Raw genomic sequence first — 27,671 nt, 5'->3', positions numbered from 1 at the left:
AAGGTTCCTTCTCCTGCAAGACGGTGAGATCTGTTCTCTCCTCTATTATCCTTTGAAACCTTGATTGTGTCCTGAAAAAGCCTAACGGTGAAACGCGTTGACGCTCAAGGGCTCACTGTATACCATCATTATATACTATCATTATATATGATTTTTAACTCTTTGAAAGCTCTATTGACATATTGTATTTTGTTCAATAAATATTGTTATTTCTTTATACTTCGCTATTGTTTCGTATGCCTTAAAAGTCAGACTCAGGGATACCTAGTAAGTATCCCTTTCATTTTTGTTTCCCCTATAGTCTATTGCACTGTGTATTACAGATATGCAAAGAATACGCTTTAAAGTATAACTAAAGGTTAAAAAAACTGTAAGCGGCCACGGAGCGGCTTGCACAAGGGTCCTGTGCGTCTTTGGCTCCATTTCAGGTTCCGAATTCAGGCAAAAATTTGGGATGCAGCCGACCCCCTGCTGCGAGCCGCAGCTGTAGCTAGTGTGAACCCAGCCTTATAGGGTTGAGACACATCATTTATAAGGATCAGCTTTTATTTATTTATGTAAAAACCTTTATCCCAAAAGGAACACAACAGTTTGCTGTAACTGCTTACTGTGTAAGGTGTGAGCTGAAGTTTGGCTTCAAGTTGTTAGCATATTTAAATCTGCTAGTCATTCTTACACTACCCTTCCCCCAGACTGACAATGCTGCTGCCCAAAGGTGTCTCTGTGTTCATTCATCCAAAGTGGGGGCACTCTCACACAGGAGGTGTGTTATTGGTCAGATCACCGGGTGAAAACAGATGGGAAAAAGCCTAAAAAAGCATACTATTGCAGCAGCTACCACATCTAATGTTTGGTAAGCTGCAATATTTTACAATTTTGGTTTTGGGTTTATTATCACTTTAAAGCGGGATTCCACCCTAAAGTGGAACCTCCGCTGATCGGATCCCTCCCCCCCTCCGGTGTCACAATTGACACCTTTCAGGGGGGAGGGGGGTGGAGATACCTGTCAAAGACAGGTATTTTCACCCACTTCCGGGCATAGACTCCCGTGGGAGTCTACGCCATTTCCTGCCCTGCCGCGCTGTCTGCTGGGACACACACGGGTCCCAGTGACAGCGCAGAGATTTCCTATTGCGCGGCGCGGCTCGCACATGCGCAGTAGGGAACCGGGAAGTAAAGCCGATTCGCTTCACTTCCTGATTCCTTCACCTAGAATGGTGACTGCAGCAGCCGAGAGCCGAGCGATCGATCGGCCTCGGCTGCCGGCATCGCTGGAACCCGGGACAGGTGAGTGTCCATTTATTAAAAGTCAGCAGCTGTAGTATTTATAGCTGCTGGCTTTTAATAATTTTTTTTTTTGGTGGAATCCCTCTTTAATTAACAGGCCACATCCCCTGAGTATCAGATAACTCATCACTTCCTGTCCTGTGTCAGTCAAACGTAGCAGTGGGGAAAATAACAGAATTCTCAACTCCAGTCAAGGGCGACACAGTCAGTTTTAAACCACAAAGGAGCATTTGTGTTTTAACACAAATAATATACATTTACTGTACTAAGCAGGTGTGAAAAGATACTTTATATTAAGGCCTCTTTCACACCGACGTCCCGTTCAGGCCCGCCTGTCAGTTTTTTAGGCGGACCTGAACGGGTGCTCCATAGAGGTCTATGGAGCGTCGGATGTCAGCGGTGACATGTCCGCTGACATCCGACCCGCTCCGATCCGAAAAAGTGTAACGGAGGAAAAAGCTATTTTTCCATCCGTCTGCGGATCGGATCGGATGACGACGGGCACTGCGGTCCGTCGTCATCCGATCTCCCATAGGGGAGAGCGGCGCTGTGACAGGTCTGTCCCTGCGCAGTGTGCAGAGACAGACCTGTCATCTCCCTGCTCAGAGGGATCGGCGGAGTGATCCCCGCTGACCAAACGGACATCCACGGGGCGGATCAGAACTGATCCGCCCCGTGTGAAAGGACCCTAAGACTGCTTTCAGAAATAGAAGTGTTAATAGTTTATTTGTATCAATTAACAAAATGGAAAATAAATGAACAGAAGAGAAATCCAAATCAATATTTGGTGTGACCACCCGTTGCCTTCAAAATAGCATCCATTCTTCTAGGTAAACGTGCACACAGTTTTGGAAGGAACTCGGCAGATAGGTTGTTCCAAACATCTTGGAGAACTAATCACAGATCGTTTGTGGTTGTAGGCTGCCTCAAATCTTTCTGTCTCTTCATTTAATCCCAGGCAGACTCCGTGATGTTGAGATCAGTGCTTTGTGGGGGCCAAACCCTCATTTTCAGGATTCCTTGTTCTTTATTACACTGAAGATAATTCTTAATGACATTGGCTATATGTTTGGGGTCATTGTCCTGCTGCAGAAAAAATTGGGGCCAATCATAGCTCTCACTGCCTGTTTTTTTCAGCACTGAGGACACCATTGATCATGATGATCATGACCACATCTCCAACTCCATTTGCAGAAATGCAGCCCAAAACTTGCAAGGATTCTCCACCATGCTTCTTCGGCAAACAAACTTCCTCCTGTTACAACCAAATATAAAACATTTTGACTCATCAGTCCAGAGTACCTGCTGCCATTTTTTTTTCACCCAAGTTCCTATGTTTTCATGCATACCTGTAGTTGAGTCACTGAGTCACTCAACCATTTCCATGTTGGAGGTATTGCTTTTTGGCTGCAATTCTTCCAAGAAGCCCACTTCTAGCCAGGCTTCACTGGACAGTAGATCGTTCACCAGGGTCCCACTGGTTTATGCCAGTTCTGTGCTGATGGTACTACTGGACATCTTTCGATGAAGTGAAGTAAGCATGATATGTCTTTCATCTGCTGCATTAACCACTTGGCAACCGCCTAACTGGGAAAATATGTCATTACGTTTAATAGTGTGGTTATGGCTGCAGCTAGATGCCATAACCCCAGTAATGAAAATTTTCTCAGGCGCCGGTCTTTCTGTTAAAAATGAACCGAACGGTTGATTACTCACTGAATTACTTTTAAAAGAGGTGGGATGGGTCGTCGCCCCCCCCCCCACACTGCTTTCCATTGGTTCTCTGGCTTACCTGAGAGATTGCAAAGCCCCAGAACTGATCTGGTACTGGAGACGGTTGGCCACAGAAATGAGCACAGGAAAGATGGCCTCCTCTCATCCCTATGGCCTAGCAGGCCTAATGCTTTGGGACACCTTTGGGATGAAGTAGAGCAGAAACTGTGAGCCAAGCCTTCTCTTCAACATCAGTGCCTGACCTCATAAATGCGCTTCTGGAAGAATGGTCAAACATTCCCAAAGAAACACTCCTAAACCTTGTGGACACCCTTCCCAGAAGAGTTGAAACTGCTATAGGCTAGCTGCAAAGGGTGGGCCAACTCAATTTTGAACCCTACGGACTAAGACTGGGATGTCATTAGATCTCATGTGCGTGTAAAGGCCGGCGTCCAAATACTTTTGGTGATATGTCTCATATATATATATATATATATATATATATATATATATATATATATATATATATATATATATATAAATCAAAATCGTGTTTAGGTCTAGGCAACTTACCTTCCAATTATCATGTTTTTTACCTTCAGCTAAGATAAAGAAACCATAGAAACTCCTCGTTTCCTTTTCTTTGACAGGGTTGGAAGACCTGTACTCAAGGAAACCATCATTTCAGTGAGATGGTTGGACCTGTTGCTCAAATGTATGTGAGTAGCAAAGTCATTCTGAGGACCCTTTGAGCCTATTGGTCTATGACATTGTTGCAAGCACCCTGCCCGGTATCCCCATGTCGGAGTACAGTATGTAAACCGAAACCGAAACGTCACAACTGAGCTTGTATTTTTTTATTTAGACACCCTAGACAGCCTGGAAACATCAAATTGTTAACCTCATAAAGAACACAGTAAATATAAAAAAAAAAAACGCATTGAAAATCTGTTCCATTTTATTTTCACAGACTACTAGAAAAAGGGTTTCAAATGAACAAGTTGGATGACCACAGTGAAAGTAAAAATCTTTCTAGAATATGAATAAAACCATTGTAAATGTTCCTCTGATAAGGGTGGGCGGTAAACCAACGAAACGTATAGCTACATGAAAAAGCTTTTTGGAAATGCTAACATATCCGCTAGCCCAGGCACGCTTACTGTGATCTGTCTTACCTTTCCGAGTCATTTCATCTATATTTTGTAATAACAATAGCCCCCCTTTTTAGTTTACGGATGAGCGTTCCTGGTAACAAAACACAAACGTGATTCTTTGAGGTATTCTTTTAGGTATTGATGGTATATTGACTCACACCTGGTGTCAATGTAATCTGCAACAGTAGTATAACAGAATGAACCTTTATTTATAATCAAAGTTCCACATTGTAAAAGGAACACACATCCAGCCAGTACACATCTTCAGTTATTCTTTTGGAACCTACCTGGAAGTATTTTTTTAAATCAAGCTTTATTTATGTAAGCGTTAAAAAAGTAATTCATTTAAAAGAGCAGAAAAACAAACATGTTTTCTATAGTAATTTCTTCATGTTGTAATTTGATTTTCATATGTGAACTACACAGAACTTCTCACTTAAAAGTGAAAGCCATGTGAAAATTCAGTAAAACAACTCGCTTTTATGGAGTATCACTAGTTATTTTTATTTGGTACAAGGATTGGAATTTGCAGGAGAAGCTAATGCGTTGATTGCTAAAAAAAACGACGTATCAAGGACCAACTCCATGGACACTACTACCTGAATACTAAGTTAACTACCCTACCTGTTTTCAAATTAGAAAGGGCTGCACCGTACTGAAAACATGCTTTTTATAGCTGTAGCATGTTGTTTTGTAGAATCCAGTTCCTAATAAGATTTAGAATTTTCAATCTTCATAAAAAGGAGAGTTACCAATATGTCCTTCCTTGCTAGCTCCACCAAAGTCTTGAGGTGGTGTGTAAACAGCTTAAAGCAGGGGTCAACAAACCCCAGGTGCCAGGTCACATTGGCGACTAGAATTAGCAGCCTGGCGCCTGGGCTACACTGCAGCAGATGTCTTGTCCCCATATGCCCCCCCGGGTGTGAGGACTAAGATGCCATGCCAGCCAGTAATTGAGGCCGTGGCTTTGTGGCCTGCTGGAGTGAGATGCTTACATTGGCCAGGGAACTGGTGGCCGGGGCTGCGACAAGCAGTCACTGACAGCTCGCTTCTCCTCCCTCACTGAACTACACAGATTCATGGAACAGTTAAATATCAATGATTTCAATATCCACTTAACATACATTCCTGATCAAACAAAGTTCTCGTTCCTGGACCTGTGGATCTCAGTTAATGGGCATACCATCTCTACATGTACCTATAGGAAAGAGACATCTTCAAACACCCTCCTCCAAGCTGACAGCTACCACCCTAAATGGCTTAAAGACAGCATACCGGTAGGACAATTCCTCCGACTTAAACGCAATTGTACAGAACCTGCTGACTACAGGATAGAGAGCAAAGACCTCTACAATAGATTTAGAGAACGAGGATATACAGTGCCTTGCGAAAGTATTCGGCCCCCTTGAACTTTTCAACCTTTTGCCACATTTCAGGCTTCAAACATAAAGATATAACATTTTTATTTTTTGTGAAGAATCACCAACAAGTGGGACACAATTGTGAAGTGGAACGAAATCTATTGGATTTTTGAAACTTTTTTAACTAATAAAAAAATGAAAAGTGGGGCATGCTAAATTATTCGGCCCCCTTGCGTTAATACTTTGTAGAGCCACCTTTTGCTGCGATTACAGCTGCAAGTCGCTTGGGGTATGTCTCTATCAGTTTTGCACACCAAGAGACTGAAAATCTTGCCCATTCTTCCTTGCAAAACAGCTCAAGCTCAGTGAGGTTGGATGGAGAGCGTTTGTGAACAGCAGTTTTCAGCTCTTTCCACAGATTCTCAATTGGATTCAGGTCTGGACTTTGACTTGGCCATTCTAACACCTGGATACGTTTATTTGTGAACCATTCCTTTGTAGATTTTGCTGTATGTTTGGGATCATTGTCTTGTTGGAAGATAAATCTCCGTCCCAGTTTCAGGTCTTTTGCAGACTCCAACAGGTTTTCATCCAGAATGGTCCTGTATTTGGCTGCATCCATCTTCCCCTCAATTTTAACCATCTTCCCTGTCCCTGCTGAAGAAAAGCAGGCCCAAACCATGATGCTGCCACCACCATGTTTGACAGTGGGGATGGTGTGTTGAGGGTGATGAGCTGTGTTGCTTTTACGCCAAACATATCGTTTTGCATTGTGGGCAAAAAGTTTGATTTTGGTTTCATCTGACCAGAGCACCTTCTTCCACATGTTTGGTGCGTCTCCCAGGTGGCTTGTGGCAAACTTTAGACGAGACTTTTTATGGATATCTTTGAGAAATGGCTTTCTTCTTGCCACTCTTCCATAAAGGCCAGATTTGAGCAGTGTACGACTGATTGTTGTCCTATGGACAGACTCTCCCACCTCAGCTGTAGTTCTCTGCAGTTCATCCAGAGTGATCATGGGCCTCTTGGCTGCATCTCTGATCAGTCTTCTCCTTGTCTGAGCTGAAAGTTTAGAGGGACGGCCAGGTCTTGGTAGATTTGCAGTGGTCTGATACTCCTTCCATTTCAAAATGATCTCTTGCACAGTGCTCCTTGGGATGTTTAAAGCTTGGGAAATCTTTTTGTATCCAAATCCGGCTTTAAACTTCTCCACAACAGTATTACGGACCTGTTTGGTGTGTTCCTTGGTCTTCATGATGCTCTCTGCGCTTTCAACAGAACCCTGAGACTATCACAGAGCAGGTGCATTTATACAGAGACTTGATTACACACAGGTGGATTCTATTTATCACCATCAGTCATTTAGGACAACATTGGATCATTCAGAGATCCTCGCTGAACTTCTGGAGTGAGTTTGCTGCGCTGAAAGTAAAGGGGCCGAATAATTTTGCACGCACCACTTTTCAGTTTTTTATTTGCTAAAAAAGTTTAAATTATCCAATAGATTTCATTCCACTTCACAATTGTGTCCCACTTGTTGGTGATTCTTCACAAAAAATTAAAATTTTATATCTTTATGTTTGAAGCCTGAAATGTGGCAAAAGGTTGAAAAGTTCAAGGGGGCCGAATACTTTCGCAAGGCACTGTACACATTACCACCTTAGAAGAGCGAAAAACAAAGTAGTGGTCAGGAATAGAGAGGACCTCCTGGGGACTACAATAGGAGAAAAAGCAAAGACAAAAAAAAAAAAAAAAACAATCAAATGACACAAGGCCCCATTAGAATGAGTAAACAATATGGTGCCCAATGGGATACAATTCGAGAGATATTGAAAAAACACTGGGGTATACTTACTGGCACCCCCGGATTAGCAAAAATTGTAGGTCCCTCTCCCAATATGGTAGCTAGGAGAGCCAAGAATTTAGGAGACCTCCTAATAAGATCCGAATATAGGAAGGAGGGAGATACCATGTGGCTGTCGAATTTCCCGAGAAGCAGGGGCATGTTCTCATGTGGACACTGCCAAACATGCCCATATGTGGATAGGACAGACATTTTTGGAGATGCACAGGGGGAGAAGATATACGAGATCAGAGATCTTATTGATCGTGCCTCCTCCAAAGTGATCTACATGATAAAATGCCCTGTAGGAAAATGTACATTGGCAAAACTAAGCGTCCCCTAAGAATCAGAATAGGGGAACATATGTGTGAGATAAAAGCAAGAGACCCTGAAAAACCCTTGGCCAAACATTTTGCCCAATTTCATGATGGAAAATTGGAAGGTATGACATTAAAAGGCATTTACATGCTGAAATTATCCCAGAGACGAGGTGACTTTAATCGCATTTTATTGCAAAAAGAAAAATGGTGGATCTACCATTTAAAATGTTTGACTCCCTGCGGAATGAATACAGAATTGAACCTACAGGTCTTTTTGGAAACTTAACAAACCACACAACGACAATATGTGGTATTACTCCTCCTATGGACACATCTTTAGTACCATAGGCATAGTGTGGATATACTAGATATAGACATCTTGCTTGTGTGTGTTTTGTCTATTAAATTTTTAATGAAATAACATTTCTATTGTAGATATGTTATCTAGATATATTTGTGAATTAAAATATAGAACACATTACTGCGATCTAGGAAATATGGATTTTATATACTAGAATCCATTCATCTTTGTCCATAGGGGGACACTTGGACATCTCTATAGGTACAGATGCAAAGATATGCATACAGACATATATTGCACCTTTATAAAGGGAGATGTACTTCTTTACATCCATGTCCACCAGTAGAGTGCTGTTTGTCATTGTTTTGTTCCGTCCCTTTCCTTCCGTTTTTCCTCTCTCTCTCTCCCTTATGCTTTTGTCTATTTATTTATTTATCTATTTATTAATTTATTTATCTTCTCTTCCCCCTTCATTGATTCTGTATACCAAGTCTCACATTCAGTTAAATGTATTATTTATAAATTCCTCCTCCCCTCCCTTTTGCCCTAAGGAATATGTGTAGAGATAAGCCAACGAGTGGACAAAATATATACGAAACACAATGTTTCTTTAATGATAAATAGAAGGGGCGTTATCTTATGTGGTGGCGACTAGCCATAAGAAGGAACGACGTAAGGTCTGCCTGTATGTCCAGACGAGGCTACGCAATCCCTTTTAGTGAAACGCGTTGACGTCATCAGAGTCACGTGACACCGCTTGTCAGCTGTGTCCTGGAAGGAAGCCAGTGGCAAATTTGAGAGACGGTTAGTTGGAGAGACTGCAGTGGATGATACGTGGAGCTACAGCACTGCAGAAAAGCTACGGAGGAGCGGAGAATTCTTAGCGCTGCTGAGGGTTGATAACATATGCAATGAAATGGCTACATTATTATCCAAGAGATCCGGTATATAAAAGCATCCATGTAGGTTTATCACTCTCCAAACGCCATACACTGGACTTAGCGACACTGAGAATATTGTATCATATGGTATTTCACTTACTGCATATACTGCCAAAATTGGCATGCTATATTGACACCTTACAGTCCCTATACTTGATACCACAGTTAGCAACTCAGTGTATTTGGGACTGACACCTGGATTGTGAACATATTGTGTTACCCACTATTATATAACCTACTTTATGGTCTACCACGGATCCCCCCATGTTTGCAGCAATTTCTGCCCCTGAATAGCCCTGTGCATGAACATTATCCCTTAGATGACAATTTAAAACAATTGATTTGCTGCTACTAGTATCTTTGGGAGATCGTTATTAGAGACTGTATCTATCTCTGTCACAGGACTCTCGGAACATCTTAGCTTGCCCTTTCCCCCTTTCCCTCCACCTCCCCCCCCTCCCGCATACAATAGGCTCAAGCCTATTGTATGCGGGAGGGGGAGAAGGTGGAGGGAAAGGGGGAAAGGGCAAGAAGATAGAAGATCCAGTGACTATATATAAACCAAACTAGTCAAGGACAGTGCAGCAGGGTGGGGGCGATAGGATATCTAGTGATCCGGTGACTAATATAGACCAAAAAAAATTGCTTTTACTTCACTCAGAACCTTCTTGCAGAGTTCTTTAGAAAGAAGGATGCTTCTCATAAAAACACCTCATTCCCCCGGGATGGATGTGCCCAGTGATCAGACTAAAATGGGCTCTCTGTTAACCCTGTTTTAGACGGAGCTCCCTCCCCTGGCTCTTATTGAGCATGGTACATGGCATGTTTTCCATCTCCGTCATATAACCTAATGCCTAGGCAAAAGTCAGTTGTTCTCTGACTACTGGGAACATTTCATTTCCAGTCAAACAGGCCTTTTTTCAGCAGACTTAGGTGTTGCAGCCTCTGGGGCCTTTCAAAAAGGTGTGTATATGTAATGACAGATCATGTGACACTTAGGTTGAACACAGGTAAACATAATTTCACAACGTATGTGACTTCTGAAGGTAATTGGTTGCACCAGAGCTTTTTATGGGCTTCATAACAAAGGGGGTGAATACATATGCACATGCCAATTATCAGTTTTTCATTTCTGAAAAATAGTTTCATGTATATATTTTTCTAATTTTACTTCACCAACTTAGACTATTGTGTTCTGATCCATCACATATAATTCAGATTAAAAAAAACATTGAACGAAATGCTGTAATGTAACAAGATCGGTAAAAAGCCAAGGGGGTGAATGCTTTTGCAAGGCACTGTATATTTGGACACGGGCACAATTTAGTTTTTTCAAGTATTTACCAAAACATATTCAAGCTATAGTTATATAATGGATATGGGGTGAAAGTGCACACTCTCAAGTTTAATTTGAGGGTATGTACAGTACATCCAAATCGGAGGAAGGGTTTAGGAATTAGAGCTCTTAAGAATAGTCATCCCCCTTTTTCAAGGGACCAAAAATAAATTGGACAATTGAATCAAAAGCTGTTTCATGGCCTGATGTGGGCTACTCCTTCAGTATTTATTCATCAATTAAGCAGGTAAAAGGTCTGGAGTTGATTCTAAGTGTGGTATTTGCATTTGGAATCTATTGCTGTGAACCTACATCATGCGTTCAAAGGAGCTGTCCATGCAAGTGAAATAGGCCATTATAAGGCTTCAAAAACAAAACAAATTAATCAGAGAGATAGCAGCAACATTCTGAGTGGCCAAATCAACAGTTTGGTACATTCTGAGGAAAGAAGAAAACACTGGTGAGCCCAGCAACATAAAAAAGGCCTGGACATCCACGAAAGACAACGGTGATGGATGACCACAGGATCCTCTCTATGGCAAAGAAAAACCCATTCGCAACATCAAGACAAGTGAAGGACAACTCTCCAGGAGGTGGGCGTATCATTGTCAAAGTCTACAATCAAGAGAAAATACAGAGGGTTCACCACAAGGTGCAAACCATTCATAAGCCTGAAGAATAGAAAAGTCAGATTAGACTTTGTCAAAAACATCTAAAAAAGCCAGGCCAGTTCCAGAATGACAGGAAGAAAAAGTGTGGAGAAGGTGTGCTTGATCTCATGATCCAAAGCACACAACATAATCTGTAAAACATGGTGGAGGCAGTGTCAGTGGCACTGGGCCAGTGGTGTTTATTGATGATGTAACAGAAGACAGAAGCAGCCGGATGAATTCTGCAGTGTTGATATACTGTCAGCCCAGATTCAGCCAAATGCAGTAAAGTTGAACTGGACGGCGCTTCACAGTATAGATGGACAATGATCCAAAACACACTGCAAAAGCAATCCAGGAGATTTTGAAGGTAAAGAAGTGAAATATTCTGCAATGGCCGAGTCAATCACCGGATCACCACCCAATTGAACTTGCATTTTACTTACTGAAGGCAAAACTAAAGGCAGAAAGACCCACAAAGAAAGAACAACCAAAGACAGCTGCAGTTAGAGCTTGGCAAAGCATCAGAAAGGAGGAAACCCAGTCTTTGGTAATGTCCATGGGTTCCAGACTTCAGGTAGCTATTGCCAGTAAGGGGTTCTCAACAAAATATTAAAAAATTAACATTTTATTTATTATTATATTCATTTGTCCAATTACATTTGAGCCTCTGAAAATGGGGGGAATGTGTATAAAAATGGTTTCAGTTCCTAAAATGTATACTATTTATGTTAATCCCCTTGAATTAAAGCTAAAAGTCTGCACTTCAAATTCTTGATTCTTTAATTTTCATTGTATTCTGGTGGCATACAGAGCAAAAAGTATGAAAATTGTGCCTATGTTCAAATATATATATGGATCTAACTGTGTATTAGGCCAACATTTTCCTCATATACTGTATTTCCGGCCTTCCTTGCTTTACTAGTCAGTAAGGATGAGCTAGATGTTTGGGTCGAACATAGGTTTGACTCAAGGTAGGAGTCTAAGTGGGGGAAGGCATAAATCAGCCGATAATGCCCCCATGTAGCCAACAACGCGTCTGATGCGTCCGCCCAGGGACCTCTTGAGCTGGCACAAACCTCTGTTTCTTCCGATTGAGCCAGCAGGCCAAGAGATCCACAACTGGCATGCCCTGCCTCAGCAAAATGAGACAAAACACTTCAGGATTCAGTGAACATTCCCCCTGGTCCAGCAGGTGACGACTGAGGTAGTCCGCCTGCCAGTTTTCTACGCCTGGAGTGTATACGGCTGACAAAGCTGGCACGTGCCGCTCTGCCCACTGTCGGATGTGAGCGACCTCCAGCTCTGCAGCCAAGCTCCTTATCCCTCCTTGATGGTTGACATACGCCACCGCCATGGTGTTGTCTGACTGGATCCTGACCGGACGCCCCTGTAGCCTCATTGACCATGTGGAGAGGCACCGCCTGATCGCCTGAAGCTCAAGCACATTGATCGGCAGTTGGGATTCTTCCCAAGACCAGAGGCTCTGGGCTGACTGTATGCCCAAAACTCCCCCCTGACCGGTCAGGCTGGCGTCCGTTGTGATCACCGTCCAATGGAGAGGAAGGAATGATCTCCCGGACCGAAGGGCCGGAGACCTCAGCCACCAGAGAAGGGAACCCCTGAATAACTGTCTTACCCCCCCAAATGACCCCATATTAGAAAATGGACACCCCAAGGAAATTGCTGAGAGGCATGTTGAGCCCACTAAATATTTTAGTTTTTTGTCACAAGTGATTGAATAATGACAAAAAAAATTACACAAAGTTGTCACTAAATTATATATTGCTCACACGCGCCATGGTTATATATGGCATTACACCCCAAAATACATTCTGCTGCTTCTCCTAAGTATGGAGATACCTCATGTGTGAGACTTTTTGGGAGCTTAACTGTTTACAGGACCCCGAAAACCAATCACCGCCTTCAGGATTTCTAAGGGTGTCAATTTTTGATTTCACTCCTCACTACCTATCACAGGTAGAGTCTGCAAAAGACTTGGGACTTGGGGCAGGACAACGACCCTGAACATCCAGAGCTACAATGGAATAGTTTAGATCGAAGCACATTCATGTGTTAGAATGGCCCAGTCAAAGGCCAGACCTAAATCCAATTGAGAATCTGTGGCAAGACTTGAAAATTGCTGTTCACAGACACTATCCATCCAATCTGACAGAGCTTGAGCTATTTACCAAGGAAGAATGGGCAAAAATGTCACTCTCTAGATGTGCAAAGCTGATAGAGACATACCCAAAAAGACTTGCAGCTGTAATTGAAGTGAAAGGTGGTTCTACATGTATGACAAGTATGTAGAGGGCTGAATACAAATTCACGCCACACTTTCACATATTTATTTGTAAAAACAATTGAACAGTATTTACCATTTTCCTTCAACTTCACAATTATGTGACACTTTGGGGGTTATTTACGAAAGGAAAATCCACTTTGCACTACAAGTGCACTTGAAAGTGCACTTGGAAGTAAAGTCGCTGAAGATCTGTGGGGAACATGTAAGGAACATAAAAAACAGCATTTTAGCTTGCACATGATTGGATGATAAAATCAGCAGATCTTCCCCTCATTTCAGATGTACCCTTAGATTTAGAGCAACTGCACTTTCAAGTGCACTTGCAGTGCAAAGTGGATTTGCAGTTCGTAAATAACCCCCTTTGTGTTAGTCTATCACATAGAATCCCAATAAAATATATTTACATTTTGGTTGTAACATGACAAAATGTGGGAAATTTCACGAGGTATGAATATTTAATCAAGGCACTGTATCTAATTTTAGGCATCCCCTGTGATAGGAGCTTCATTTTGGGTGATAGGAGCTTCATTTTCTGCCAAAATAATACAGATGGTGCTCCTTTTCTTACCAATGAGACTGATCAGGTAGTAATAACGAAGACAGGCCATCTCCTATCAATTTAAGAAGTTATATGATCAGAAAAAACACATTCATTTAAGAATGGGAAGCATCTCCCAAAAAATCTGCTAAAGTCATTGCAATGTATATAATTCATCAAGAGAGGTGCTTTGGATTGGGCTTATGAAACAGTCTAAACAATGGTCTGGCAAAAAGAAAAGGCTTTGATACTCTGTGGATGTTTGGTAACAGTATGAAATTATGTAGCTGGCAAAGCAATGACTGACAGACTTCAGGTGACCTTTCATCTCTAACTCCCAGTCAATACAGTCATACTCGCAGGGCAAATTATTCTACATAATGGCAAAAATAAATCCCTCCTTTACATCCCTCCTTTACTTTTATGATCATTTAGGATGGATTTTTTTTTTTTTTAAATAAAGCCAATGTATTTTTATTTATTTTTTTCCAATGAATTTCCAGTCCTATTAACCTAATCTACATCTCTTGGGTGAACATTGACAGCTTTGTAAAAGGTTAAGTATGATTGTTTGTTGCACTTTGCTTTGCATGTTTGGATCCTTATATAATGCCGAGCAAGTTTACTTTTTATGACAGTAAACTCCCAAAAAATGAAATATTATGAGTCAATGTTAAAAATGGATGTGGGCGAAAATCATACAGGTAGACTCTTTTAAATGTTGGTTAATATAACTTTAATAAACACATGCAATATGTATTACCTATAGCAGGATTAACTGACACTGCAGATCAACATTAAAACCTTGTCTGTACTAACATCAATCTTACCCGACTGTCAAGCCTTAAGGGAGGTTTTGTGAAAAAGACCCAGCATCCAGGTTGACTTTGGCTAAAGACACCTACAGTAAATCACTTATACTATCAATTGTGACAACTGAGTTCTCTGAGAAACCCACTGTAATACTGTAAATATCAGTTTCAAAAAGGGTCTCTTTTCAACAATTAAATAATCAAATAAACAGTGAAACATTTTTTTTAGACAGTGTTGCGGTTCAAGACACCTGTTGGAAAGTATGGCAAGGACCTGCCCTCCTAATCCCTCCAACTCCTATAACCCCCCTCGATAAAGTATGTCCTTTCTCAGCTGATAGTAACAACTTATCTGTACATGTGATGATCCAAGAGTATGTATATGGGTAGGTAGGATCAGTGAGCTTCCCCAGAGCAGGGGTCCATAACACTTGCAACCTCTGCTCTGTTCCTAGGCCTCTTCTTATGCTGACTCTCCTTAGCCCTGTCTATCAGAGACTGATATCAATAGAAATTTTAGGATCCTTGGGCATCTGTATGTAAAAAGTGAAGTAAACCACTTACTTTGTGTACGTTAATTTTTACCAAAACTGACTAATATTACTACTAATATTACTACAACATGTTTACAACTCTTTTACCATCAACAGTTCTTTTTTGATGCTCTGGCTGCCATTGAGTGTTTTTTTTTTAATTATCCTTTCTTGTATTAAAAAGCCTTGATGCTTTGGTTTTGAAAGTTAAAAAGATCAACAGCTCTTCTTTATCGTTAGACTACCCAAATCACCTTGCTTTATAGAAATTTTAAATATGCTTCCCTAGCAGGTTGCTTCTGAAATTTTTTTTAAGAAAAGATCCTTTAGGTAAAACATGACAGAAAAAAGGAGAGATAAAACGCTTAAGCTTTATTGGAAGAGTCCCATGTGTATTGTCTCAGATGTCTGGATCGTAAGTAAACAATTTTTATGTGCATTTAAAAATTTGGGCCAAAACACTCCTTTTTTCTTGCTGTGAATTAAATATATACTCTGTGGCAGTGGTACTGTATCTACAGTGATGCTTTATAAAAATAGTTAAATTCAATGAGTTTCCTGGCACACACTTCATCGGGTATGGTGTATGTCAACTTCTTGCTATGAGCTGTTATCTTGCAAGGTAAATCTTCTTCACCAGGCCACTTAAAGTGAGAAGTTAACACCATAGCTAATAAAAGTGGTCATTAGTAGCCAAGAACCATGTTGATGGTGTTCATAGCTGTTCTAATAAAGTCTTATGCCGCGTACACACGATCGGACTTTCCAGCGGACCAGAGTCCATCGGACAATTCGATCGTGTGTGGGCTCCAGTGGACTTTTTCTTCCCAAAAGTCTGGTGGACCTAGAAATAGGACTGGCTTCAAAGACTCGGCTTTTAGCGGACAATCCGTTCGTCTGTGTGCTAGTCCGACAGGCTAAAACCGACGCTAGGGCAGCTATTGGCTACTGGCTATGAACTTCCTAATTCTACATCATCACGTTCGAATCCATCAGACTTTTGGAGTGATCGTGTGTGGCTAAATCCATTCGTTTGAAAGTACTGTGGACCTCAGCTGCAAAGTCCATTGGATTATCTGCGGGACCAAGTCCATCGAAAAGTCCGGTCGTGCGTACCCGACATTAGAGGAAAAAACATTCTTAGGATCCAGACATCTCAAGCAGGCTGTGTGTATCATTACTAATTTGGACAACTCTTCCAGAATTACCTATCTTAGCTCCAAATGGAGCAAGAGGGTAAAAGATACATATGACTAATCATTTACAATTCTAATATATTAATTATTTTCTGAAAGAGTGCAGAGGATGTTGTTTTTCAGAACACATGAGATGTTTAGAGCTGTTAGCATCTACAAAGTTTCATGCAAAAATGAAGGACTGCTAAACAAAGAAAGTTCAGTACTGGATGCAGAAACCCCTTCCAGTGCCATGTTAAGCCCCATATGTCCTGCACAGAGAATGCTCTCCAAATAGAAGGGGTTGAAATCAATGGAAAAGCAAATCTCAACTGCTGAAACAGTGGAAATCTAAAAATGGCAATAAAAAGTGCTAAGCACCACATTTTGAAACTCATGTGAACCTACCCTACATGGCACGTGGACCCCACAAAATACACAGATAAACATTTATGTTCAAATTATGCACAGGCAACGTTTACTGTAGTTCTCATTATAAATAACCAGCAATTACATCCTGATCCTCTCATCCAATGGTCTTTAAATGATACAGTTTGATGGCACCTACTTGGAAAGTCCATATATTTAAAATGTTGGTCATTACTAAGCACACCCAAATTTGTATAGACTGGGCTACCCACAGTTAAAAGGAAGTCTCATTCAGCTTGATCTGCCCATGTATAGGAGAAGGAGTTTAAAACTTTCTGGAAAGAGGTGATGTGTTTCTAAAATGGCTATGGTGCAATGTTAATAATATAGTAAAATGGTGCTTAGTGGAATTATTCTTATGGTGGAACTCCATTAAACTTTTGTTTTGGGTAAAGTGGGAAACCTATGTCAGGTTGCTAATGCTATATTCCCATTGGAAAGATTTCCCCCCACTTCCTGTGTTTGTGACAGGTGCACATCCATCCAGGAAATGAGAAGCAATATATCTAACTCTCTGACAGCAATAAAAAACCTTGTTTTTACATAAAATTGAGGTGGAGATATCCCCCTTCCTTCCATTGCTGTTCATGGATGCTCATTGGGAGAAGTTCTAGTTCTTTCCTACTATATTCAAAATTGAAAAACAAGCTTTGTCTGGAGTTCTGCTTTAAGTAAACTGAAACCATATAGCTATGTTGTAACTGCTCTAAATAATGCAACATTTGTGAAATTTTGGTAGCAATACAAATTAAACTATTTATCAAGCAATGAATAAGTTAGACTTAGGTTTTGTCTACAATTTAGCAACTGGCAATAAAATATGTCTAGTTCAGTGAACGAATACTCCAGCATCACATCACTTTTCTCTTTTTTCTTTAGGAAACTTGAGAGTTCTTCTACAGTGGCGTGGTCTGTGGAGAAAAATCAACAAAACCATTCATGACATATTATGTCATATACAGTACATGAGATGATAGTTGTTCTTAAAAATTATCAGATTGGGAAATTATTCCATGCAACAAAAATTCCAACTTTTTTCACAGTATTAGGCTATTCATGTGTCTCCCATGCCCCCCCCCCCCCCCCCCACCCCATGAATACTTTTATGAAAGTGCCGAGCAGGTAGAAATTTCATCTCCAAATACGGAAAGGCTTATTCACAGTAAGAGCTGTTAAAATGTGGAATAGACTACCTCAAGAACTGGTCCTAGTCAGCTCAGTAGATCTGTTTTAAAAAAGGCATGGATTTTTTCTTAACTGCACATAATATAACTGCATACTAATATTTATAGGTAAAGATGATACAGGGAATATGCGATTGCCTCATGGGGGTTCAGGAAGGATTTTTTTTTCAACTGCAGCAAGTTGGATTCTGCTTTTTTTTTTTTGCTTTCCTTTGGATCAACTGTGAGTATAGGATTGTGTATATGGAGGTTTTACGATTTGTGTGCGCTTTTTTTTTTCTATGTTAGTTATACTGGATAGACTTATGTCTTTTTCTCAACCAGATTAACTATGTAGAACTAAGCTGGTGATTGACATTGCTGTTAAAGGTCCTTTCTCTGTATGGAGAGCCAAAGAAGCAAGGGGGCAACTGGTGACCATTGGTCATGGTTGGTGCTCAGAATGTTGTTTGTTGAGGCTTGTAATGGAACTTGTAGATCCATCCACTGTGTGTTGCTTCCTGGGACTTGTATGTCATCTCTTGTGTGTCAATTGTTGGATCAGTAATCCCTCTACCGATTGCTCCATTCTAAGAAGTGTAATAACACGTCACTAATGTTGGTTTCTTGGGTAGTGCTCATAGACTTTTTTTATTGTAGACTGACATCAACCTCCACTAATGTAGTAATAATTTAGTGGAGAGTCCAGGACTCAACTGGATCTGCATGTTTTCTAGTAGTTTATGCTGTATAACCTGTACTATCTTTGTTGGAGCCTTTTTGAATTCATTCTAAATACTGCAAGTTAGGTCCCTGTTTCCTAGTCTTCACTTTTTTTTCCCTTTTTTCCCTTTTTTTCCCTGTGCTCCTAGTTTGTTACAATGCATAGTTATAGTGTCTGCACTGATACAGAGATGGGTAAGGTTTTGAATCTTTGGTTTGTAAAATTTGTATAATGGGGTTAAAGTGATATTAGTGTTTAACTCTTTTTCTTATTAGTCAAAGAGGTTTATACTTACCTGCTCTGGGCAAGTACTGTATATTGCACAGAGTGGTCCCATAGCACTTTAGCAGTCCTCCGCCATTGCTGTCAGCATCTACTTGCTGTTGGTGCCTCAATAACAAGCTGTGTGCAATGGGGGAACCCATATGGCCATGCTCCCTAGTCGGGCTGTGTGCATCTAGACACACACAATGCAACTCAGCCACGCTCCCCTCCTCACGAAATTTGACTTACAGCAGCAGTCTCCTGTGAGATCAGGAAGTGAGGAGAGAAGACCTGCATTTGGGACAGCTCTAGGACAGCAATAATGATAAAAAGCCATGGATTCAAGGTATACAGTTATTGGGAGAAAACATAACTCAAAAGCTTTAGCTGTCATTGCCTCTGCACAAAAGCTGTGGTAAATGTAATTACCGTTCCTTCTCCTTTGCTAACAAGATCATGCTAGATTGTACATCCTTTTGCATGCATGAGCACATTTGCAAGAGAAATTATGTGTTGGTGATCTCAACTTAGTGGATGATCTCAAGATGTAGCACATGTCTGGATAATAGAGGAAAGTAAATAATCATTGTTAAATATTTACAGCCCTGGAAGAACCTGGTGGCTCCAACACTGAGTACTTGGAAGGGATTGGCAAATAGGCCACTCCCAGTCTACAAGGCCCCATATTTAAATTGGGGATGTCCCAGGAAGTTTGATAAGGGGTAGCTGGATCTTGGTGACATACAAATGGGTAGTTTTGCATAGACACCCTCCTATTCTGGGCAAAGGGCAAATAAGCCAATAAGTTTGGTTGGTCGCTTCTCGGCCTTTTGGCTAAGATCAAGTGTAGTATCTGTTCTTATCAGTTACCAGGAGGTGGCGCTTGCTTCCGTCCCTGCTCTACGGCGAGGTGGAGCAGGGTTGGCGGTTGCTATGCAAAGCCTGCTGGTGTAAAGGTGACCTGGAGCGGTTCGTAGCCGAAAGGGAAGCCTTCTGATGGGGATGGAGAACCACTGGTCGAAGCCAGGGGAGGGGACCCTGGCCTTCTGGTCTGGATTGTGGCAGCTTTAGCTCCAGTCAGTTGTCTCGGGAAAGGAACGCCTGTTCCCCCTCTCCTTCGGGGGGGGGTGGGGGGGAGCGGCCAGTACTGCCCGAATGTAATTAGGTGGGAGTGATGGGAGTGAAGGTGCGGCGCGGTGAATCAGCGTCTCACTAAGCTCCTGGATCTCCATACCTTCCTGACCAGGGGTGGGGGCTGTTGTGGTCTGGGCGGGGGGGCCAGGGATGCTTTTGTTGGAAAGCCCATGGTGATGTGCCCCTGGAGTGGCAGTCCAGGGGTGCCTTCTTTCACTGTGCGTCCTGCACTTTGATTTAGGCACCTAGGTCACGTCACCATTAACACGCTTTTTCACACCTGCCTCTAGGGCCCGGCCTTTTGGCTAGGACCAGAGGAATTTTTGATTCCTGGCCGGAGGGCCGGCCATTGTACTGCACAATGGTCACTTTTCACTCTCCTCTCCACTATCCCTTCCTCACTTTTTATTTATTTTATTTGTGTGTGTTTTGTCACAGTTTGTCACTGCACGTTTGATGAGTAGGGTGTCGGTCCTCGGACCAATCCTGAAAGTCTCTGGGAGAGCGGACATAGGCCTTCTGGCTTGGTCCAATCTCCATGAGGGGGGCCTACCTTCGGGGAAGCCCCCATAGTACCAAGTACCTAGGAGGTTCTGTTTCGGCAGTCCTCCCGGGGAAAGGAGGTCTTCCGGTTTCGTCCGGGGACCACTGTGTTGAGTCTGGTACCTCAGTCCCTGTCTGGAGCCTAACGCCCCGGGGGATCAGGGTATGGTCCTTCTTTTGGAGGACATCAGATACCCGTCTGCACTTTTTAGTGTGTCACTCTTTATGTGTGTGCACTTTTTTTATGCACCGGGTGGAAGTTTTTTGGGTGTGTTTGCACGCCATGGGCTTTTTCAATAGAAAAAAATAAGTTTGGTTGGTCATGGTGGGTCTGTATACTGCTCCAATGCTTTGCTTAATATATAATTGAATGTTTTTTTTTAGCTTGTTATGATTTAGTGCCTCTTGTCTCAGGCTGTGGGGGCTATACTTCGTTTGGGGCTTGAATATTACTTTCTGTCTGGTTGTCCTAACTTTCTATGCACAGTAACATATTGTTTATTGCGCTTCCTGGTATGGTCAGGGAGGGTCTGTTATTCCACAGAGGGAGGAGGTAGGGGTAGGATGTTGGGGACGGCAGTTGGGTTTTTACGCAACCTTTATTACTGCCTGTTTGGGGGTTGTTTTTGTATTACTTTAATGTTGTAACTGTATTGTTTCCTTTTTAAAACCTGATAAAACAGAAATTTCAAAAAAATAATTAGACTTTAGAGGAACTTGGAATCGCTGCTGCCAGTATACTTAATAATAAAGCCCCAGGTGCTGAAGGGTTACCAGAGGAGATCTATAAAATGTATGGAGTCAATTTGTTGCCTGAATTATTAGAGGTATTTAATGCAGCATTGAAGAGTGGCCATCTTCCCCACCTCTATGAATGAGGTGATTATTATAGTCCTATTAAAACCTGCTAAGATCCCTAACAATCCATAATCATATTGCCCAATATTATTCACATTAGATGTGGAATTATTGGCAAAAGTGTTAGCCACTAGATTGGCCAATGTAATTTCTAAGATTGTGCACCTAGATCAGTCTGTTTTTATTCCAAACAGATCTACTGCAATAAATATTAGACGATTATTCCTTGATTTGCAAGTTCCATCTGATAATCTAGGTAACAGAGCTATATTGTGGCTTGATTCTGCAAAAGCTTTTGATAGTATAGAGTGGAATTTTTTTATGGCATTGTTTATAGAAATTTGGATCCCAGTTTATACGCTGGATACAACTTCTTTAAGCTGCTGGGTTCAGGTGAATGGACATATATTGGCCCCTTTTTCACTACAATGAGGAACAAGACAAGGATGACCACTATCACCCCTCCTTTTTGATCTGTTCTTGAACCTTTGGCTGCTGCTATTCGCCAGTCATCGAACATTTCTGGGTTTCCGCAGATCTTTAGGAGGGGATAAATTGCCTTACATGCTAATGACGTGCTACTATTTTGTGGAGATACTTCACACTCCCTAGTAGCAGCAATGTCCCTAATTACTATATATTGGTCCTTTTCAGATTTCACAATACATTGAGACAAGTTGGTTCTTCTACTGATAGACCCCCTTGTGAATAATATGCCAAGATCCGCATCCCAAATAGCTATAGTCTTTACATTTAAGTATCTAGGTGTTCAAGTTACATCACAAATGTCTGAGTATGTAGAGAGAAATTTATATCCATTGCTTAAGCTCCTTAAACAGACTGGGAAAATATGGAGCAAGCTACCTTTAACGGTAATTAGTAGAGCTAATCTGGTAAAGATGGTTTGGATGCCACAATTGTTGTATCTCCTACATAATTGTACTGTATGGTTGCCTCGGAGAGTTTTTTCAACAGGTGGACACCCTCTTTAGAGACCTTATCTGGAGGTATAAACACCCCCGGATTAGACTGAAAGTTTTGCTGCAGCCCAAAGATGTCCGTGGTCTAGATGTCTCCAATGCTATATTGTACTACTTGGCGTCACAATTCCAACATGGCTGGAATGTTATAGATTGTGAGGACCCTATATAACAAATGATACTTTCTGAATTTCTGTTGGAGCCACTGGTGCAGTTCAAAGTAGTAAACGTTGCTTCTCTATATTTCACTTAATCCATAAAATTTGAACTGCTGTCCAACATCTTACTTCTCATGAGGGATATACCCAATACATGCTCATATGGAATAATTTACGACTACCAGAGGTAGCGAAACTTAAAAACTTTGACTTGTGGAAAAGGGCTGGTATTGTCCTTCTTCATCAGCTTTTTGCTATCAACCATTTAATAAACTGGCAGAGAAATACCATCTAGTTAACAAATAATATTTTCAGTACCTGCAGTGACATGCTCTGCAGAGTCAGGCAGTGACTTTACCATTAAAATATAACCACTAGTTTAACCATGGCAGTATCTACAAGGAATTCCAAACAGAGGGGACTTATTGGTGACATATATTTCCCCCTACAAACAACAGCTAGCGCTAGTACACAAGGGTGGTAGTCTTGGCCGGTGGCGTAAGAATCTGGAGATTATTGGTGATGAGGAATGGGAGCAAGCTTTGGAAAATTTGACCAGGGTCTCCTTATCCTTCTCACAGTGTCTGACCCAATTATTTATTATTCACAGGTCTTACTATACTCCTCAAAAAGGACATTCTTGGGATAAAGCAGCTAAAAAAAACTGTCCAAGATGTACTACCGAAATGGGTACACTTATACATATGGTGTGGCGTTGCCCTAAACTGCATCGGTATTGGGTACATATATTTGATACTTTAAATACTATATGCTCTACACATGTTAATTCTGATTCAAAAATAGCTTTGCTAGGGATTATACCAGAAGATATTCTCCCACCCGAGATGAATTTGATGTGGCTGCGGTCTATGTACAGTGCATCCAGAAAGTAGTCACTTTTTCCACATTTTGTTATGTTACAGCCTTATTCCAAAATGGATTAAATTCATTATTTTCTTCAAAATTCTACAAAAAATGCCCCAAAATGACAACGTGAAAGAAGTTTATTTAAAATCTTTGCAAATTTATTAAAACTATAAAATGAAAAAATCACCTGTAGATAAGTATTCACGGCCTTTGCCATGACACTCAAAATTGAGCTCAGCTGCATCCTGTTTCCACTGATCATTCTTGAGATGTTTCTACAACTTGATTGGAGTCCACCTGTGGATAATTCAGTTGGTTGGACATGATTTGGAAAGGCACACACCTGTCTATATAAGGTCCCACAGTTAACAGTGCATGTCAGAGCACAAATCAAACCACGAAGTCCAGCGATTGGGGCAGAAGGGCCTTGTGACAGACTCACCCGGGACAGAGGCTTTTGGAGTGGACTGAATGCTATGGGCCCTGGCATTTGAGGGAGCTACAAGCATTCAGGAAGATATTCTGTTATGTAATGCAAAAGGACTTTATTATGGAGGCTATGATGGTCTCTGCCAGCTTGGGATCCAGTGGACAGATGTATGTGAAAGCACGCAGCCAAGATAACAATGGCATGGCTATGGGACAACTCTGTATATGCCCTTGATTGGCCCAGCCAGAACTCAGACTTGAACCGAATTGAACATCTCTGGAGAGGGGGCATGGCCAAGAGCGGCATGTGAAAGGAAGTGTCTCACAGAGCTCCCATCCTAGATCCTGCTTTGATCCTGCTTCCAGCCTGTGAAACCGTCAGATTTTGGTCCAGAACCCTGCCAGACCCACATCATGTACTCCCAGTTCTGCCACCAGATACTTTGGACGCTATGGAGACTTGTAAACAGACGGAGACTGGGGGCCACCCTGAACATGGCGCTGCAGTCTCCCTCTCGAGATGCTCACATGGAGCTGACAAGCTGAAGGATGCGGGTAGGCCTCCCAAAACTCTCAAGACAAATGTTTTGGACCTCCCCCGGGGACATGCTGTATTACACACAAAAACTGTCTGGGCTTACGGGGCAAAGAGGGGAGGAAGATATGGATGCCACCCCAGCTATATTACATGCAGCATTGGTGGGGGAGCAGCTCTCACAGACCCCCTCTGCCACACAGGAATCGGTTCTGCCTGAGATTGAGGTGGAGGAGAGGGGGATGAAGAGGCAGCACAACCCGCCCTGGCAGACATCCTCAGAGGGATACGTAGTTGCACATCCTCTGTGCATACTTTGCAGGAGCAATCTGGCAGCATGAAGGAGGAATTGGGCTTTATACGCCATGACATGCAAAAGATTAGAGCACGCACCACTGCTGAAGAAGGTCGCATTAGCGACATAGAAGACAAACTAGACCCCTAATCAGAGACACTCAGATCTCATCAAGGCTTACAAAGGCAAACGAGCTTAAGTCAGATGATATTGAGAATTGTTTGAGGAGGATCAATGTGCACATAGTGGGGCTCCTGGAGGGCAGGACCCCACAGAATTTGTGGAAAAATGGCTGCTCGAGGTCTTTGGGAGGGATGTGATCACTTTGTTGTACTCGGTGGAGTGGGCACACAGAGTGCCACCCAGACCGCTCCCACTAGGCCATCCTCCTCGTACCCTTCTTGCGAGACTCCTTAAATATAAAGACAAGGAAATTATACTTCGCCAAGCAAGGGAACGGCGAAACATATAATTTAATGGAGCACGCATCTCTTTTTACCCCGACTACTCTGCGGAAGTACAGTACTACAGAGTGAGATTTGCAGATGTTAAAAAGTAGCTTCAACATCTCCAAACTCCATACGCCATGCTGTTTCTGGTGCGACTCCGCATCTTGTTTTGAGACCAAGCACACTTTTTTGAATCTGCGGTGGATGCATCTGCATGGATTGATGCCAACGAAAATGCTATCTGCCACACCAGGAGGGTTGTGGTGGAGGGTGACTGACATCGGGCCCCACTGTTCCTGGAGCTACCTTTATCCTGTCTTTCTTCAGGACACCGGCAGTTTGGCTGGGAGACAAAACGGTTTTCTCCCCCCAGCGTTGTGAGCAATGTGAATTTTCCAAAATCGAAAAGTTTACCAGGAAAGAACTAGTTGATTCCCTTTGAGTTGTACCAGCTGTGGTGCTCGAAGCAACCCTATGTTCTCAGTTTATCTACTTTCAGTTATCAACCGACCGTTTGAGTCGGAAATCGCTGGCTAGTGAATGTTTCCTCAGTCATACAGTGATGGAGACTCTACTGTTCTTAGTTCACTTTTCTTCTTCACAGTTCAACTATGCTGCTGCTATGATTCCAGAACTATTGACCTCACTTCCAGCCACCGCGCATTCACTATAAAATTATGCCTTGACACTTACCCAATGCCCTGTGACAGGCACACCGGTATATTGATGTGTAGAAATATGTATTACCCCGGGCAAGAAGGCCTGAGGCTCCTTTCACCCTATCACAGATACTTTATTGCTTCTAGATGAATACTGTCTCAATACAGTCCTGGTAAATTAGGGGTCTCAAGGACCCACTTCAGACTATTAATCTAAACTAGTTGTTTTATGTCTAAAATCTGTAACATTGCTTAAGGTCAGTGGGCCCTGTAGGGTAGCGTGTTGAAGGTGCATAATGAAGATACCATGTTGAGTGCTGGTGTAAAGTGATGATAAGTATACCGATTGTACACTGTAACTTGTTGAATTTGGAATCTATGCCATCAATTTTTTTTGAGAGAAAAGAAAAACATCTCTGGAGAGATCTGAAAATGTACCGACGCTCCCCATCCAACCTGATGGAGCTTGAGAGGTTCTACAAAGAAGAATGGGAGAAATGCCCAAAAATAGGTGTGCCAAGCTTGTAACATAATACTCAAAAAGGCTTGAGGTTGTAATTGGTGACAAAGGTGCTTCAAAAAAGTATTGAGCAAAGGCTGCGAATACTTATGTACATGTGATTTAAAAAATGTTTATTTCTAATCAATGTGCAAAGATTTCAAACTTCTTTTTACATTGTCATTATGGAGTATTGTTTTTAGAATTTTAAGGAAAATAATGAATTTAATCTATTTTGGAATAAGGCTGTAACAACAAAATGTGGAAAAAGTGAAGCGCTGTGAATACTTTTTGGATGCACTGTATATAGCTCAAAAACTCATATTGCAGAAATGGATATCAAATTCCCCACCAACAATTGCTCAAAGGTCTAATGTGATTAGAGTTAATTTAAGAAGGGATGAATTGACATATAAACACAGGAAATGGCCAAAAAAAATTCTGGTCACAATGGTTAGACTCCAATTTGTATGTGTAAATATTTTGAGTCTACTGCTGAGTTTGTTGAAAGTAGGCAGAGGGGTAGATCCTTGGTACGGGATAGCAATACATATAAGCCATTAGTATGTAATCATATAATGCCTTATTTTATAATGTCACCATGATTTTATGAAAATTGTGATTAATTATCTATTGCTATGTTGAAAGGTCTTGTAAGTAACAATGAATATAAAATCTGGAAAATGTAGTTTGAATGGAGGTGTGTTTTTTTTTTTTTTTGTAGTCATGATTTGATATTGTAATTTTATACTTTTAGTGGGAATGTTTTGTATGTACTAGTCTTGTTGTAAATTGAATAAAATCTTTCCAATAAAAATGTATCTGATTTACAATAAATAACAGGAAGAGTCTGCCACTTACCTCAGTGGTACTGCTTGAAGGATAAGACATCTGATGCCTGTGTATGTAAGAAGGGAGCAGCCTGGTATGATTTTGCAGTACTGTTGGTGATGTCCATATTTACAGGTAGTAAGCATTCCAACTGCTGTGCTTGACTATGTTCAACGGTTTCTGGAACATGACCATCATTTGAGGATGATAACGGCTCTTTGTGATTTTCTTGAACATCTAGTTGAGCCATTTTAGGTTGGTGTGAAGCCTGCAAGTCATCTACAACCTGGACTGCTGTATCCAAATTCACCTGGGCTCTGCTGAAATCAGCGCAGTTAGTGTTAGGCACATATGGATGGAAGACCTCAATAGGGCAAGGTGGCTGCATTAGTGGTCTCTGTGTGATGGGAATAATAATAATGTGATCTTTAAGTAACAACATACTGTAATGTATGTACTGTGTATGATAATAAAATTAAACCCCAAAGGAGAAACCCTACAGTTGGGCTGGCTTTCCACAGATATTCCTATTTTTTTCCAATATGAGGCTTAATGTGGATGTAAACCCTCACATATACCCAC

At 41.6% G+C, this 27,671-nt stretch overlaps 1 protein-coding gene and 1 pseudogene across 1 annotated transcript in view; one reads left to right on the top strand and one right to left on the bottom strand.

The window, feature by feature from the left end:
* The first annotated feature begins 19,666 nt into the window (after positions 1-19,666).
* On the top strand, positions 19,667-19,846 carry LOC143986374 (U2 spliceosomal RNA; annotated as a pseudogene).
* Positions 19,847-27,120: 7,274 nt separating this feature from the next.
* The window catches only part of HSF5 (heat shock transcription factor 5), a 39,055-nt gene continuing 38,504 nt past the window's right edge, over positions 27,121-27,671 (bottom strand). The window contains exon 5 of the mRNA XM_077484430.1: positions 27,121-27,486. Within this exon, the coding sequence (XP_077340556.1) occupies positions 27,121-27,486 (366 nt within the window). The remainder of the gene's footprint in view (positions 27,487-27,671) is intronic.

This window comes from Lithobates pipiens, unplaced genomic scaffold (genome assembly GCF_037356315.1).
Source record: "Lithobates pipiens isolate NorthernLeopardFrog02 unplaced genomic scaffold, aLitPip1_a1.2 Scaffold_16, whole genome shotgun sequence".
NCBI classification, from domain to species: domain Eukaryota; kingdom Metazoa; phylum Chordata; class Amphibia; order Anura; family Ranidae; genus Lithobates; species Lithobates pipiens.
Note: the sequence above shows the minus strand (reverse complement) of the source record. Positions and strands in the feature narration are given on the sequence as shown.